This window comes from Haemaphysalis longicornis, unplaced genomic scaffold, assembly GCF_048455015.1.
Source record: "Haemaphysalis longicornis isolate Haplotype H1 unplaced genomic scaffold, Haemaphysalis longicornis Haplotype H1 scaffold_7, whole genome shotgun sequence".
NCBI lineage: Eukaryota > Metazoa > Arthropoda > Arachnida > Ixodida > Ixodidae > Haemaphysalis > Haemaphysalis longicornis.
This window is the reverse complement of record NW_027526422.1, coordinates 182,770,114-182,786,600: the sequence shown is the minus strand read 5'-3', so window position 1 is coordinate 182,786,600 and position 16,487 is coordinate 182,770,114. Positions and strand designations below refer to the sequence as shown.

General features: G+C 46.5%; 1 protein-coding gene across 1 annotated transcript; it reads right to left on the bottom strand.

Moving 5' to 3' along the window:
* Positions 1–764: 764 nt before the first annotated feature.
* On the bottom strand, positions 765–12,489 carry LOC144145616 (chymotrypsinogen B-like). Its single transcript, XM_077677290.1, has 6 exons — positions 12,330–12,489; positions 11,403–11,583; positions 10,559–10,688; positions 7,612–7,756; positions 2,779–2,903; positions 765–1,040 (listed from the first exon to the last, which is right to left on the bottom strand). The coding sequence occupies exons 1-6, from the start codon at positions 12,388–12,390 to the stop codon at positions 831–833; spliced, it is 852 nt and encodes a 283-aa protein (XP_077533416.1). The 5' UTR covers positions 12,391–12,489; the 3' UTR covers positions 765–830.
* Between the last annotated feature and the right edge of the window lie 3,998 nt (positions 12,490–16,487).

Sequence of the window (16,487 nt, the reverse complement as noted above, 5' to 3'; positions counted from 1 at the left end):
ACAGCGTAAGATGTCGCAGAGGCAACCCTTACCCCACTCGGGAGTTTCCAGCACCAGCTGGCGAACGAAGACGAAATTGGAAGTGCCCGCAAGCGCCGTCACGGTTGCAACGCGTCGACATGGGAGGTTGTAGTAGTGGCACACTTAAACGAAGATGGCGCTTTCTGGGATGTTAGCACGTGAGGCTGCGGCTGCGCGCTCTTCGCTTGCTGTGGAAGCAGTGCGCATTTTCTATTTTCTTTTGTATTTTGATGTGTCACACCTGAATTCATCGTCTGTCCGAAATAATTTGTCTTTATCTGAATTGAATTTAATACCTGGTTAATAAAAGATAGAGCTGCTAATGTTTCTTCAAATAAAACCTTTTAGAAGACATAGGGAAAAAAACAGAACACATGTTAATAGCAGCCGATCGTTGGAGCCACGCTCGTGTCTTAATTAAACGTGAGGCTTGCCAAGGGTGCCGCCTATTGGTATACTATTAGCAATATCAGGGACCAACAACGCTCACTGCGCTGCCGACGTGCCAACCACAAACGCTATCACCTGCCTCACAAAATCTTGCTTCATAGGTGTCCAATAAGCCTACTTTCTAAACAAAATATTTACTCAAAAATTTCACTGGCTTGAAAAGACTACTTCTTTTAGACAATTTATGCGCAAGCTGCACAGCTGTAACCACAACTCCAATATTACTTCCATAAGCAAAACACCGCAGTAACACAGCAAGCACACCAGACTGAAAAAACCGGGGGAAGAGAAACAACTGTTCCAATTCTTTTATTCAGACGGGGTCGGGGAAGAGACGGAGGTATTGGTGCTTGATTAAATCAGGATAGCTTACACAACTTGCTAATTTCCTTAATAGGAGTCTTAGGATTTGTGTAAGGCAAAATGAACTTCTCCATGTAGTGGGCCACATCAGCAAAGAACATTGTAGAGGGTGACGCCCTGGCAGCAGTCTTGGGAACACCGATGACGATGCCGAAAATGGTCCAGACGTCATTTCGGCGATGCACCACTGGACCTCCGCTGTCACCCTTGAGATGTAAAAAAAATATGGGACTTTTCTAGAAGTTGTTCCTTGCAGCTTTTTTAAAGGTTATGAAATCTTATTATGACATATCGTCAGCAATAAAGCAGACCGATATCCAAACACTGTCATTGTGAAGCAGTCTTGAGAGGCGATTAGCCATTAGCTTCCACTACGTTGTCGCTCTATAATCGTTCTTATGCTACAATGGCAGCGCAATTGGCAACACCCGAACAAAAAAATGTCTTATCCATAACGTTTAATTTCTCTAGGTAAAACTTTTGTGGAACGTGGAAGAATTAGGCGTGCATCTTGTAAGACGGTTGCCTACCACTGTGATTGGTGATGCCTACGTTGCTTTAATTTATTAATTCGCGAGCGCAGTTATTGGCCCAAAAGTAATGTTTCTATAAATCATCGGCGTGTACTTTTTAAGTATACACCTCAACAAAAATCACTCCGAATAGCCGACTGGGACCCTCTTTCCCACGAATTGTTTATTTTGGTTTTACCTGCCTGTAGTCAAATCGACTTAAATGAGCCGTCAACTTGAACCACTAATCATATTTCGTCAAAGGGATTTTCAAGGCTGCTTGCCTAGAAAGCTTTCCGCCTCCAGTTTTGCACGTATTCCTTGTTTAACGAAAATGGAAACCTGGTGAACAGCAAATAGATGTAACAAAATGAAGCTCGCCAAGCTAAAGCGAAGAAGCTGCAATGACCACGCGTGATTCTTTTGGATGAGCGAGCAATATTACTTTTAGAGATGTAGAAAAGCATGTCAAGTCGAAAACAACCCTCAGTGACAACGGCATAAAAGCTTCTTCAACTAAAAAGAATAGCCCCCATGCATATCAAGCCACCTAGACGAATTTTTTGTCTCTCTTGAGCGGCGACACTCGCTTTTTGCTAAAGTCAAAGGGTTACATTATTAAAACGAGCAGTCCCCAGCAGTGCTAAATTGATGTCCCTTTGTCACCCTTCGGTGTAACCCCTTCAAGCAGAACCGTTATTATTTGGTAATGTGAGCATCTGGCTCGCAAGCCTACTATTAATAGAGAAGGGAATATGGCTGGTCACTTAGGGCCGGGGCTTGTGCCCCTTCTAACAATTGTTGCAGCGCAGTCAGCAATTTCTGTCCCCAATGCCACCGTTCAACCAATGAAACAAAAGTCTGTGAACCATAATCAACCCGGCGAAAACGTAATGCACAAAACTTCTCGCGCAAATCCTTCAAACTAGAAAAATATGTAGAAATTCCCGAGTAATAATTGTCGAATAGAGCGTGAGCATTCCTTTCGGGCGTTAATCTCTGACCGAACACCTCTGCGTTGGCCTGGGGGCCCGATAAGCAAGGCATTAAAGGGTTTTGTTATAAGTACTCCACATGTCCCGCATATTGACGCATCCTGTCACGCGTTGTCCGCGTACAGAGGGACCAATTTTTGGGAAGCAGTCGCCTAGAATGATAACACATTTAAAAAATTGAGTGTTAATTTGATACCGCGCTAGTTGCCAACATTTTCTTTTGTGAGGCTCCGCTACCTTAAGAACCTATTTATTACGCGCTTCCTTCCTCAAAACGCCGTTTTTGTAAGATACCCGAAAATGGCTTCGACAGAGTAGGAATAGCTCCTTTGTGGCGGTTAGACTGTCGTAGAAATTCTTAGCTGACTGCAGGTGGCTGAAATCTAGGCCCTGCTAGCACTTTTTGTCATTTGGAGTCATGATAGCGCTACACTCACCAGGCCAGATGATGCGTAAGCACGACTTCCGCAGAGAGTTCCCGGATATGATCCGCCTCGAACACACGGCACCACCTCTGTCAAGCCTTGCATAAGCTCTGGTGACTTCTCTGACTCAGTATCAGCTGTTGCAGAACAAAATATCGATACATTTTTTTATCACGTGCCAAATTTTATTAGAATATTATCTAAGAAATATAATTGTCACTTCACTTCGAAACATTGCAAGTGTAACAAAGTAGACTTTGTTACTCTTCCTGGAATTATTACGTGCAGCTCTTATTAAGCTGTGACCTGGTCAGATAGTTCTTTCCCTTTCAAAATTAATCAGACCAGTGATATGTAAGGGAATCAACATACGCAGTTTAATTCCCGGTAGGTTGCTCTGCACGCAAAGATACAGTAATAAGCGTCGTGCAATGACGAAGCTTTTTTGAACTGTCATGCAAATTACGTATCAACTGGTAGTTGCTTTCTTTACTTCATCTTACGGCAGTTATCTATCGCGCTGCCCTTCACAGCGGGAGAAACATAGAATATATCTGGAAAATTTATTACCGTCAAATAGTCAACACAGAGCGAAATACGAACGAAGAACAAGCGAGTACTTCTGGAGAAGGTCAATGCGAATTTCCCGAATTAATCAGACAGCGCCATTTTATTCTCTTAACGATCTCCCATTACAATGAGCACTCTCTTAGAAGTATCTCTGTATTAATATAACAAACAACCGTTCACGACGCCTACATATAGAAAGCATAACATCCAAGGCTAACCAAAATCTAGGTTACCTCTAAAGAAATTTTTCTCTCCTACCGTTGTCGCTAAAGTTATTTTCATCCACAACACCCGTTTGCCTTAATTAGATTATGCATTATCTATTTGCGATACGGCTCACACAGCCTTAATACATCCACTCAAAATCGAATGAACTCAAGCAGACTCTTTTATTATGTGATGTTATCATGGAATAGTTCATCATCATCATCACCATCACCACCCTCTCTACGCCCACTGCAGGGCAAAGGCCTCTCCCATTAATCTCAAATTATCCCGGTCTTGTGCTAACTGCGACCAATTTATCACCGCAGGCTTCTTCATCTCATCTGCCCATCTAACTCGGCCGCCCCCTGCCACGCTTGCCTTCTGTAGGGATCCACTCTGGTACCCTTAATGAGCAACAGTTATGTTACCTTCGCATTACAAGCCCTGCCCACGTCCATTTCGTCTTCTTAATTTCTACTAATATGTCCTTAACACGCGTTTGTTCCCTGACCCACTCCACTCTCTTCTTGACCCTTAATGTTACACCTATCATCTTCCTTTCCATTGATCGCTGAGTCGTCCTCAACTTACCTTCAACCCTCTTGTGAGCCTCCACGTTTCTGCCTCGTAGGTTAGTACCAGTAAGATGCAGTTATCATCCACTTCCTTCTTCAGGGACAATGGTAGGCAGCCATTCATTATCTGAGAATGCCTGCCGAATGCACTCCACCCCATTTTTATCCTTCTGATTATCTCTGCCTCATGGTTGGGATCCGGAGCAAAACTTGGCCTAAGCAGATATATTCGCTTACAACTTACACGGCCTCTCCACCTATCTCAAACCGCTGTGCTCTCCCGAGGTTATTCATCATTACTTCAGTTTTCTGCATATTAATTTTCGGGGTCACGGTTCTACTCCGTTTGTCCAGTGCGGTAAGGATGCTTTGCAGTTCGGTCCCCGAGTTACTTAGCAAGGCAACGTCATCAGCAAATTTCAGATTTCTGAGGTGTTCTCCATTAACCCTTACACCCACCTGTTCCCAATCCAATGTTCTGAATGCTTCTTGTAAGCATGCTGTGAATAACATTGGATAGATTGTGTCTCCTCGTCTGACGCCCTTCCTTATAGGTATTTTACTGCTCTCCTTATGGAGGATGATCGTAGCTGTGGACCCATTGTAAATATCCTCTAGTATTCCTACATAATGCTCGTCTACACCCTGGTTCCGCAATGGCTGAATGACTGCTGAGGTTTCAACCGAGTCAAATGCTTTCTCATAATCTATGAAGTTATTTTGGTAACATAGTTTAGTTTTGTTTGACACAAATAAAAATACCTAGGTATTCTGCAGGTTTCGGCTCGCCCTGACGTGTTTGCCTCTTTCACAAAATATATTTCCGTACCTTCAGGTTGCGTAATTCATGAAATTATTCTGTACCTTAAATATCAGCTCGACAACGTCCCACACGTAAAATACATGTACCTCAATTTAACGCGGTCATGCATCCCACATCACTCTTTACAAAAGTTTGCAAGGACTCAAACAATCTACCGAGCTCATTTCAACGTATAAAAGACCCTGTTCGTTTTAGAGGTGCTTTAAATGAGGCAGACTGAGTTCGCCACTGTATGGCTGAATTGCACTTCCTTTATTCCTCTGCATGAGTACTCTGTTGTTGTTTAATTACCTGCAGCCATTTTGTTCATTAATGTAGCTCTTCCTTCTGCACGATTCCTACCCCCAGGGGAAAATAAAAAATGAAATGAAATAAAATTTATAGCGCGATTAGCCGTGCCCCGAGAGTGATTGGGGAGATAAACTAGCGGAGCTTCGAGTCCAAAGTAGGGCCATTGGCGGGGAGGCGCTGCGCTCGCAGTATCTATGGGGGCGCCAAGTCAAAGCTGTGCCGGCTGGCTTCCCTCTGCCAGACACGTCTATCGTGCAGCTTCTCAACGCATCCGACAACCACTTGTGCGCGTTGTAACATGGAGTGAGTTCCATGGTCTCTTTTTTTTGCCTGCTGAAAGCAACTGTGAGCAGCTCCAAGCAGCTCCGTGTTTTATTTGCTCATAGAACGTATATGGCAGGACCAGTTTTGGGCTGCTTGGAGCTGGTCAGAGCTACTCTGAGCAGGCAAAAAAAAGAGACCTCCATATCACCCTTTAGAAGGCTTCATTGCCGTCTTCGCGTACAGTCAGCTATATTAAGCCCCGTTACAAATCGAACGAAGCAGTCAACGAAGTCTGCTTCGAAGAAACAGCATCGAAGTCAGCAACGATGCAGGCTACCTCCCTGTCTAAACTGCTAAGTGACCCCAGCGCCATCTTTTTGTCTACTAATGTTGCTACAAATTATCTGGTTATTCTTATTAAAATATTCAGTATAATTTAGTAGCGGTGAAGATGCTTTTGTGTAGTTTTTAAATCACATGAAGTTTGTATAATAACCGTAACATTATTTGCGAAACTTGCGGCTTGCGTTCCTCAACTTGTCTGCTACGAAGTTGTCGTCTGCGTCGGTAACCGCTGCGCTGTTCCAATTCTGCTTCTTTTAGACGTCTAATCAGGCTGATTCCCAACCGGTCTACCAAGCTGTCCGCGAATCGGAACAAAGCCATGGAGTGCGACTTGAGTGCAGAGGTGAGCAGACGACAATACAGGAGTGACCAGAAATAACGGCGATGGAATTCCCATACTGGTGGGCAACAAAAGGAGCGACACTCAGCCAATGCCGCTGCTAAAGCGAGCAAACGTGAACACTGAGACGCTTATAATTCGAAGAACGGTTGGCGTGGTGTGCTGGGGGATTAGGAGAAACACCGTGTTCCGGGCTTCTAAAGCCGAAGCAAGGCCTTTGCATCGGCCGGGTCTCATGTGATCCAGGAAAAGAAATAAATGCTCACGTCTTTAAGCGCGATTGTCTTTCTTGGGCAAGTTGACAAGAACGTTATTAGGGTAAGATATTTCCGAACATCCAAATATAGAAATATCCTAATACTTGTCAGTATTGTTGAGAAAAGGGGAAACATAGCCATCTTTGAGGCAAAACATCAATACATAACTGGTACTACTAGGCAGTGTTCTTTTAACTAAAACTAGATTTGTGCTTGACACTTGCGGGGCCAAACAGCAAGAGTCATGTTGAAAACCATGTTTTCACCGAAAATGACAAAAAGGGTTCATACCCCAGTTTAGACCTCATGGCGGCATTCCAAGTAAAACAATCATGAAATGTTTTAATAGATGGCGCCTGAGCAATAAAACGCGGGAAAATGAAACTGACTTGAGTAAACCTTCCCAGTGTTCAGCGTGGTAGTAACGATACGCGGCAGGAAGAATGTTGCAAGTGGGCGGGGAAGACTATCTTCCTCTCACTAAGTCTCCCTCTCACTAAGAGAGGAAGACTATCGCCTTTTGACATTTTCAGCGGAGTGAGCAGAAACGTGGCCAATTGCTTTTCCTAAATATCCACCAACAGACATTCAAGTAATTTTTGTACATGCGAGGTTTCTTGGCAACTAGTAGCTGCTGCTTTTATTCTTCAGCGCAAGTTGCAAGAAACGCTCATTCATTTAAAGTGGGATTGTGATGAGAAACTATGGGAAAGAAAAAATCCTCAGAATGCCTCACGTCACCAGTATCTGCATGTCTTCATCGCCGGCACTTTTGGAAAGCCCGACCCCCACCCCCACTTGTAAATCTGAGTGGACAACAGCCAGCGAACCCGTGACAAACCACAGCTATCACGTCGTCCAATGTAGACCAGGACACTCATTTGCAAGATTACTTCTGCGCTCTGTTCTCACTGTCGTGGCTTTTACTTTGCCCGAAGCAACTTTACTTTTACTTTTGGTAGTTCATAACGCTTAAGTTCATTACATTAGGACACAGCATCAGACTCTAACGGGCCCTCATATTTAGGAGGAGAATAGAGCTCAACCAACTAGCCCAATATTGAACCTTTTGGTACTATCCTCCAGCCTTGCTCGGAGCAGATGCTCACGTCACAAAACAACGCATCGAACATTCGTGTAGTTTGATAACAAGAATGAAAAATTAAAACGCACCTGCGGTCGCACCCCACCCTGTGACGTAGAGCTTCGATCCGGCAGGAAGCTTCTCTTGTTTGCTCGGAAGGCAAACTGGCGATATGGTGCTTGTGTAGTTAACGCTCTCCTGCAGCTTTATGATGGCGATATCGTTGGCTGGTGACTGTGCCATGAAAAGGGACGAAACACACTCCGTAAATTTTAGTTCTAAGCACTTCTGCCTTGCCCTGTGGCGCATCTACCTAAGACACCAAAATCACAACCCAAAGCTCTCAAGTCACGCTCTGCAATAAAGATGTTTGACTACCTCCCAAAATGCGTTCCTAAACTAAGGAATGGGGTGTTCATAGAAAACTTCCGACCACAAAACTACACGGAATAAAAACAATCCGGTCGGTTTTATCTCCCTAGCAAAACATATGTTAATATCGTGTTTTTTCCAACGCATTAAATACCTTCATGACTAGATGCAGGCTAGGCGCCAAGAGGGACTACCGAATGTACGTTATTTTTTATATAATTCAGCGACTTACTTTCAACCCGGGAGAAAGTCACTTCACAATGAGAAAAGATCTTGAGCACAAACAACAACACTTCAGGGCCTTTTCATTAGTTATAACGATGACCAGCGATGCTGGGAGCAGTACAAGGAGTGGGCAAAACAAAACACGCTTCTTTGGAATTACTGGTTAAACATACTTTCTAGTCAACAAGCCTAATGAAATATGGGAGGACTAGATTCATGTCCTGCAGGACAAACAAGGGGCTGCTCCCTTCCCTCCCGTAGAAGCCCGTGTACTGACTGCAGCGGGAATTCCACACTATTTACACCTTCACCGCGAACTGTGTTACCCCGAAAAGTAGATGAAACTCGGCACAGGCACAGTCTTAGAGCCATCTTACCGGGTGGTTGTAGTATATATATATATATATATATATATATATATATATATATATATATATATATATATAAGGTTAGTAGAGACAGAGACAAACGAGAAAGACGTAGAAAATAAAAATGAGTTTACTGACGTTTCAGGGAATGGACTCCCTTTCTTCAGAGTACTCTGAAGAATCGTACTCTGAAGAAAGGGAGTCCACTCCCTGAAACGTCAGTAAACTTATTTCTATTTTCTACGTCTTTCTCGTTTGTCTCTGTCTCTACTAACCTTATTTTTTTCACGCTCTGTGTGAGTTTTATCTTTTCAGACTATATATATATGTATATATATATTAAGGATGTCTCTAACACAACAGTTACAGCCGTTTTCTGTAACCATACTCCTTCCGTTGATGGCCATTAATTGACACCCGACAGTATTGTTACGTTTACAACTTCTCTGTGAAATAATTATGACAAGTAAATAAAACTCGCCCTAAAGGCAAAGTCGTTCTAGCGGCCTGTTTCAGTATGACTTCCTTTGGATTAGTTTGACTAAACAAGAGCTACAGCCGTTTTCTGTAACCATACTCTCTCCGCGAAAATTTTCGTTCTACGCCGATCCGTGCACACACGCTATATGTGGAAACCGTTAGGCATAGCATCGCTGTAATAACTGCGTAATAGTCGGCTGACTTAGTGCTGAATAAAAGCACAAACATGGTGATATTAATGTGATAACGTCCCAAAGCAAACTTTTGCTCGGGCGCATTCTAGCCCTGCCTTCTTTCACTAAGCGAATGCGAACACGCTACAGCGCGTTTCCGGAAGGCACGAGCGCTCACTGCCCAGTGGTACCAGCGGGCTAATTGAATTGTGCGGCTCTACCAGCTTCTTCCGCCAGTGCTAATTCTGGCGCAGAAAGAGGGACGTCTCATTTTGAAGCATCCGAATCGAAGGATATTGCCGCCTCCTATAAATCTCGCTTTCTCACAAAGCATTTCTGCACGCGACTATTTTACGAGGCCAACATTAGACTAGCCCAGTTCTGCCGTGTTGCCAAGTAAAGTTTCGTCAACGCAACCTAAAGCAAATTCAATTTACCAACCATAGCTTGATTCCAATCAACAGTTACACTTACTGTTGGAAGGCTACGTCGAGACCTTAATTTTGGTGATACGCCAAAATAGCAATTTTATTTAGCAAACGGGAATTTTTTGAGCGTCTAGGATAACACTCAGACAACATCCTTTATCGCAGTTCTGTAATCTAAAATATCATGCTGTCTGCCAAGCCATAAGCAACCGTCAACATGATTATGTCGACACTCTGCTACAAAGACAGGAACTGTGTGAAGACAATCAGAATATCAGCTAAGAAAGCTCCTCATTATGCGTTGCGGCTATAAAACTATCCGGCAAATCCGACCAGCCGAACACTCTGGAACACGAGTTTCAGTACACATCCCAATGAGGCGCGAGAATGGTCAACTCAAGGCAAAATTCCCGACGTCATGGTTGAAAATCGTGATAAGTTTATTAGGGATCTCCTAGAAGCTTTATATACCGCTAAAAGCAGAGATACCTGTGTAAGCAAGCAGACCAAAACAAGCTTGTGGGTGCATCGGTTTAAAAAAAAACTGTGTTTTCGTGGCTTCGCAATATGGTACAACGCAGCCCTTGTGCAGCGATGACTTCACGTGCTGCTAAGTTTTATATATGTAATTCCCGCACTCAAATAAATTTTGATTTGTTAAAAGCAGCGTTGTCCGTCTTTTCTCTCGTCTTTATGCCTGTATTCTGTATATATTTCCTTGAAGGCAAATTTCATTGCATAGACTTCATCCGCTCCTGCATCGTTTTTCTATAAGAAGGGTGAAATATGCGGATTTTCATACATCAATCCTAGACAGGTATGAGCCCCGGCGCCTGCCAGTGTACACATTGTTCGTGTGTTTTTAATGTGAACATTACATTAGAATCCTAACAATAAAACCGTATCCTAGAGTAAGCAAGAAATAAAAATCTTCAAAGATTTCCATCGCAAAAACTGCACCCGACTGGCGTAAAAAAATTTTGTTCTTACCCTTTTGGCACCGTATTTGTAACCCGGATGCGAACACACTTCTTTGACTTTGTAAACCACTTCTGTATCGTCCGTGGCCAAGCGTGCGTATGAGCCCAAGTGAACCCTCAGAGTTTTGGACTTCTTCTCTCTGGAAGGTCATGGTATAAAAGTAGAGACATCTCAAGATTCGCGAGAGAGATCAGCGTAAAAGGGTAGCTTCCATTCGTATCAGCACCCGCGGTCTCTTCCCGGAAGCAAAACAAATTATCGTATCATAAGTGGCATTGTAGCTGTACAGTTCAATTTTTCTCAGAACTTACAAGAACATATTAACAAGAAAAGAAAGGCACATTTATAGGTTTCACGGAGCATGATTTGTTTTCTCAAGGAATCAGAATTGAATTGACACCCGCCGCGGTGGCTCAGTGGCTAAGGCTTTGTGCTGCCGAGCACGAGCACGCGGGTTTGATGCCCGGCCGCGGCGGCCGCTTTTCTGGTGGAGCCAAAAAACAAAAACGTCCGTGTGTACGAGATTTTGGCGCACGTTACAGATCCGCAGGTGGTAAAAATTACTCCGGAGCTCTCCACTACAGCGCGCCTCATCATCACCTGCGTTGCGTCGCCGCGTTAAAACCTGCAATCAATCAATCAATCAATCAATCAATCAATCAATCAATCAATCAATCAATCAATCAATCAATCAATCAATCAATCAATCAGTCAATCAATCAAAAATTGAAGTGACCGGTGTATAAGAGCTTAGCTGAAGAGAGATTCTGGAATGGCTTGAGACAAACAAAACGCCAGTTTGTAATTTTAGCAGGGAAAGCAAGTGAAGGAAACAGCAGAGCAGTAAACTTACCCTACGCAATGCGCTGCGGTCAGCACGTGCCTGTCGTCAATGAGGGCGCCCCCGCAGAAGTGGTCAAACCGATGCGTGTAGATGCCCGCCTGCCAAGGCCAGCTACCAGGCACGGCGACTTGCCCGCCGTAGATGCGGTCAGCTGAGTCGAGTTCAGGTGGAATCGCTGGGGCTCCGCATCCTAGCGGACAATGAATATTGTGAAAACACCCGTTACCCGCGGGCGTAAGCCCCGTGTGACCGCCACCCTGCCGCCACTTGACGTATGGTTTTTCATTCCAGCGTCACTTGATGCTGGAAGGCGCATCGGAACTCGTGACGGAACCCACGAATCAAATGACTCCTACTGGCGCTTCCATACGACGCAATTCGGAAGCAACAAATATTACACGAAACTGTCTTTCGGCACATCGCTTACCCTCGCACAAGGTAAAGGAAGCCAATCAGGCCATAGCAAAATCTTGACCCGGCGCATCCAGCACTGATCACTTCAAGGCGAGCGCAAGTCATGTTAAATTGTTACATACCAGCAGCATCCCGAACAACATGGAACTGCTCCTCCTCCTTCCAGACGAAGGCACTAGCTGAATTATGACTATGATAAAAACAAAGACAACGGCGACCAAAAAAATAGCCACTATCGAATTTCCTGAGCAAGGTCGAGGTATTGCGCTTCCATTACCGCGGACTTAGCACTCTAGCGAGATTGTTCATAAATGATGTCATAGTCCTGTCCTTTACTATTTTCTGTTTTTTTCTTAACTTTCGAGAAACATATATAATGGTAAAAAGAGCGTAATAAATATGTCAAACAATCTATTCCAGTAAAAAAAAGTCCACGTTGCTGTGTACCGATGCAACGCATCCCTTCCTATGCGTTTGAAATAACGAACTCCCGAGGAGAAAAAAGCACAAAGACGCCCTTACCAGAGGTAAGTCCCAGACCTAGAGCAAGGAGGGAGGCCAATATCCCAAGTAGCGTCCACATGACGACCGGTACTGTTGGATGCCAGAAGCCAGAAACAGCACGTTTCAGGTGATGGGAATGAATACTTCGATTTCAGGCGCACTAATTATAAATCTAGGAACACGGCCTATCGGTACCGCCCACCTCGTTTTCAACAAAGACTGCTCTTTATGGAGCAACGACGTTTGCGCAATTTAGTTTTACCTGCGCCCCATATAAAGGGCCCTCGTAAGGGATTTATGTATTGTTCCCAGAAGGGTAGGGCTGATGATAATGTGACGACGATTTATTGCAATCTGCGTTCTGCAGATTGCGATCCGCGTGCGCTGTGAACGGTAACAATTAAAAGATAAAACTTTATCATCTACAGCAAAAAGAATAGACCTCGTTCTTTCCATCACGGTATAGCGATCACAGCAGCATGTCGCATTCTCGAAGGTCCGTAGTATCTTCATGCCCTATATGAGTGCCTCGCATAGGTAGAACCTCATACAATACGTGCACAATTTCTGTGCCCAGCATAATGCTGAAAGGTCAAACAGCAAATACTGCTTTACTCTTTGGGGCAATCAGCAGCTCGTCTTTCGCGAACATCCAGCGATATATTTATTCTACTATGCCCTGAAACACACCACATGCCACACCGCTGCGTCGCATCTAACGAGCTCGAGTAATTCATAAGACCCCGACCACACCACAAGGCACTGGTCGCCTTTGTTATGAACTGAGCTACACCAGAAGCTACTCAGCTACACCGCCTTCCTGGGATTTTTTTTTCACTCAGGGCCTAAGGTACGGCTTTAAGGTTTAACGACAATACATATACCCGCGTCTTATTAAGCAAAAGGCTCCACGTTGCTCGGCCCATCCTTAGGCTAAACGTTCCGACTAACTATTGTTGCGTATAACAGGGGCCATTGCGAATACACAGACGGGCGTATTGGCTAACGCTTACCTCAGGAGAATGATTTAAAACGCTCGTTTCGACTTGGCTCTCTGCTTACGCTGTGCAGTGGGCAGAGTTTGGGAAGGGAGGTCAGCTAAAGTACAGCAGCGGAATGCTGTCGCCAGACACGGTGTGCTTTCGACCGTCGGTATGAACAACGAAGGCTGCGAACGCGCGCTGTCTTCCACTTCGAAAGAAAAGCAGTGGTGAGAATACTAGGTGCGGCTCGAGGGAAAGGAAAGGGAAAGAAAGCGCACTGGGAATAGTATTAAGCGCGGTGGTGAGCTCACTTAAATACAACCCAGTGCGAGGGAGGGGGAGTAGAGCGACAAGGAAAGAATAGAGCAGGGTGCGAAAGAGATAAACACGGAAAGAAGAATAAAAACGTGGGGCTAGGTCAGGCTAGCACATCCGTCCGTCCGGGCATGTCTGTCAGTATCACGTCAGTCCAGGCCACAGCCCCTCCGTGAGTCCGTTTGTCTCTGGGTAGTGTAGCAGCTTGCTGAATACTTCAATACTTCCCGCTGTGCGGCGGCAGGCCCCTTCGGGAACAGTGTCATTCATGCCAGCGCAGGGAAAGCATTGACGCTGAGGATTCTGTGCTGTTCTACTCTCGATGTCACGTGCTGGGGACAGAAGAAGAGTAGGTGCTCCAGAATCTCTGGTTGCGTAAAGTCCGCATTTTGTGGCAGTCCTGGCGCATGTTTACGTGCAGGCGTTCTTCCAAGTTTCAGTAGTTGGCCCTAATGCGGAGCAGCTGGCAGCGTGCATCCTTGCTGATGCGCCCACGCAGCGGCGCCAGGCCAGTCAGTACAACCGGGGTCGGGTGGATCGTCTGTAGCATGCGGGCGGGGACGGTTCATGCGTGGCCGAAGCCGGTGGCACCCTGGGGGACTGGCGGAACTACCTGCACAGGGAATCGGCGTCCTCGTTGTCCCGGATGCTGCAGTGGCCCGACAGCCAGTTCAACCGCAGGTGGCACCCTCGGGAAGACGCCGTGCGCAGCTCGACTATGAGGGAGCGCTTTGGGTAGGTGCTCCTGTGGGTGGACTGGTCGGCCGTAAAAGGGCAGGCGTAGAGCACGTGAGGACAAGCACCCTGGGGTGTCTTTGGGGCCCCATCCTGAGGAGGGGGTCAGCGGCCAGGTGCAGCCAGCCCAGCTCCGCCTGTGTCGACGAGGTGGGGAAGGGCAAGCAGCGGCTCCGCCTGCCTCCGAGCTCAAGCGCCACGCAGGCAGTCGCCGCCTCGCCTGTGCTTTGCCCGACTCAGCCGTCTGTGAAAACGTGCACGTAGACTCCCAAGTCTTCTCGCAGCAGGGTGGCCGCCTCCCGGTGGATGGCCTGTGGTGGTGGGGTACGATTGTTGCGGACCCCGGGGAGAGTCGTGGTAATCCCCACGGTCTCCCCAGTGTCTGGTTGTGGCGGCCGCAGGTGGGGTGCAGTCGACACATCAATTCCCCATGTGCGAGTTGGGGTGGAAGCAGAACCTCTTCAAGAGGGAAGTCCCGTTACGTGCGGTCAGCAGACGCTAGACGTTCCGTAGCAGGATCTGCAAGGCCCGCATCTCGATGGGCCAGGTGGTTGTCTTGGTGTAGGTGCCCGCCACTAGGGACGGGGAAGATATACGCCGGCAGAGGCAGATGGTGCAGCGCCGCTCTACCTCCAGCTCCCTCCAGTGTCAAGGCTCCAGGTAGGAGAAGGGCAGCGCGTACAGTAAAGCCAAGGTTACACGCCGTGGAACACTCACTGCGCCATTTGGCGTGTGCAGCCATTACATTTAATCATAAGCTGCCACACCTCTTTGAGTTCCTGTGCGCTGTGCTCCCTGAAGGGCCTGATGGCCGGCAGCCATGTGACCCAGTAGTCAATGACCAACCCCAGGTACTTCAGGAAAGAGGCAGTCCATGGAGTCTCAAGGGAGGTGTTACCCGTCCAGCGCTGTATCCCTGCAGCTACAGAATCGGGGCCTGCCTTTTGGCGCCCCAGAGCTGCAACCGCTCCCACCACCTTTTGGAGGCACGCCTTGACTCTGGCAGCATGATTTGGGGCCGTGGATCCTGAACTCCACGGTTTTAAATGCAGAGCATTTCAGTAACTCACAATGTCACCCGCGTTGGCGTCCGTAGTCCGCATCGCTCCCCCTACACTATATAAAAAAAAAACGTTTTAGATTATGTGACCATGCTAAAGTGCTGCCAGGACCTCGCATACAGAGATCATACCGGACACAACGGATAAATGCAGATAACAGCAGTGCACTAAAAAACAGCAAAAAAAAAACACAGCAACCCGGCGCAAAACAAAACAATGGTCGGTTGTCTCGGGTTTGTTGCAGTTGATAGCAGCAGACGAAAAGGTGTTGTTGCTGTCGTCGTCGTCGTCGTTGTTGTTGTTGTTGGTGTTGTTGTTGTTCTCGCTGTCGTCGTCGTTGTCGTCGTCGTCGTCGTTGTTGTTGTTGTCTTCGTGGCGCATACACGCTCGGGAGATTGGCCAGGAATCAGGAGCGTTGAGGGACTAATGTGTCCGGTTCACAAAATTCACACGACTATGAATTGGAAACGTAAAGTTGTAGAACGGTGTTTGCCCCGTGACACGTGAACGTGACGCTACGTGGGTGGAAGAAAAGAAGCTGGTCGAAGTAATTTGCGCCATCAGACAAAACATCCCCCTCGCGAGGGGCACGATCAAATGCAGAGCATTTCCGGGGGCGCACGACGTTAAGTAGTTTGCGTTACGTTAATGTTGTTGCACTTGTGGCAACTGCTGACGAGAGAGCGCTCGTCAGCAGTAAGTTGAGTGAGTCAACGATATAAGGCGCGTTCATAGCGTCCCATTCTGTGCCGGCTTTGTGGCGCAGTGGTTAGAGCACCATGTACGTTGCGTTCCGCCCGCAGTGTCGAGGGATCGAAACCTGGCGCCCGATAGTAATTTTTTTTTATATAGTAGGGACAACGACGGTGCGGACTACGGACGCCAACGCGGGTGATATCGTGAGTTACTGAAATGCTCTGCATCTAAAAAAATAATACTTACCGGCGCCAGGTTTCGATCCCACGACTCTGCGGGCGGAACGCAAGGTACATGATGCTCAACCCACTGGGCCACAAAGCCGACACAGAACGGAAGGTTACGAACGCGCCTTATATCCTTGACTCATTCAACCGTCGGCCACA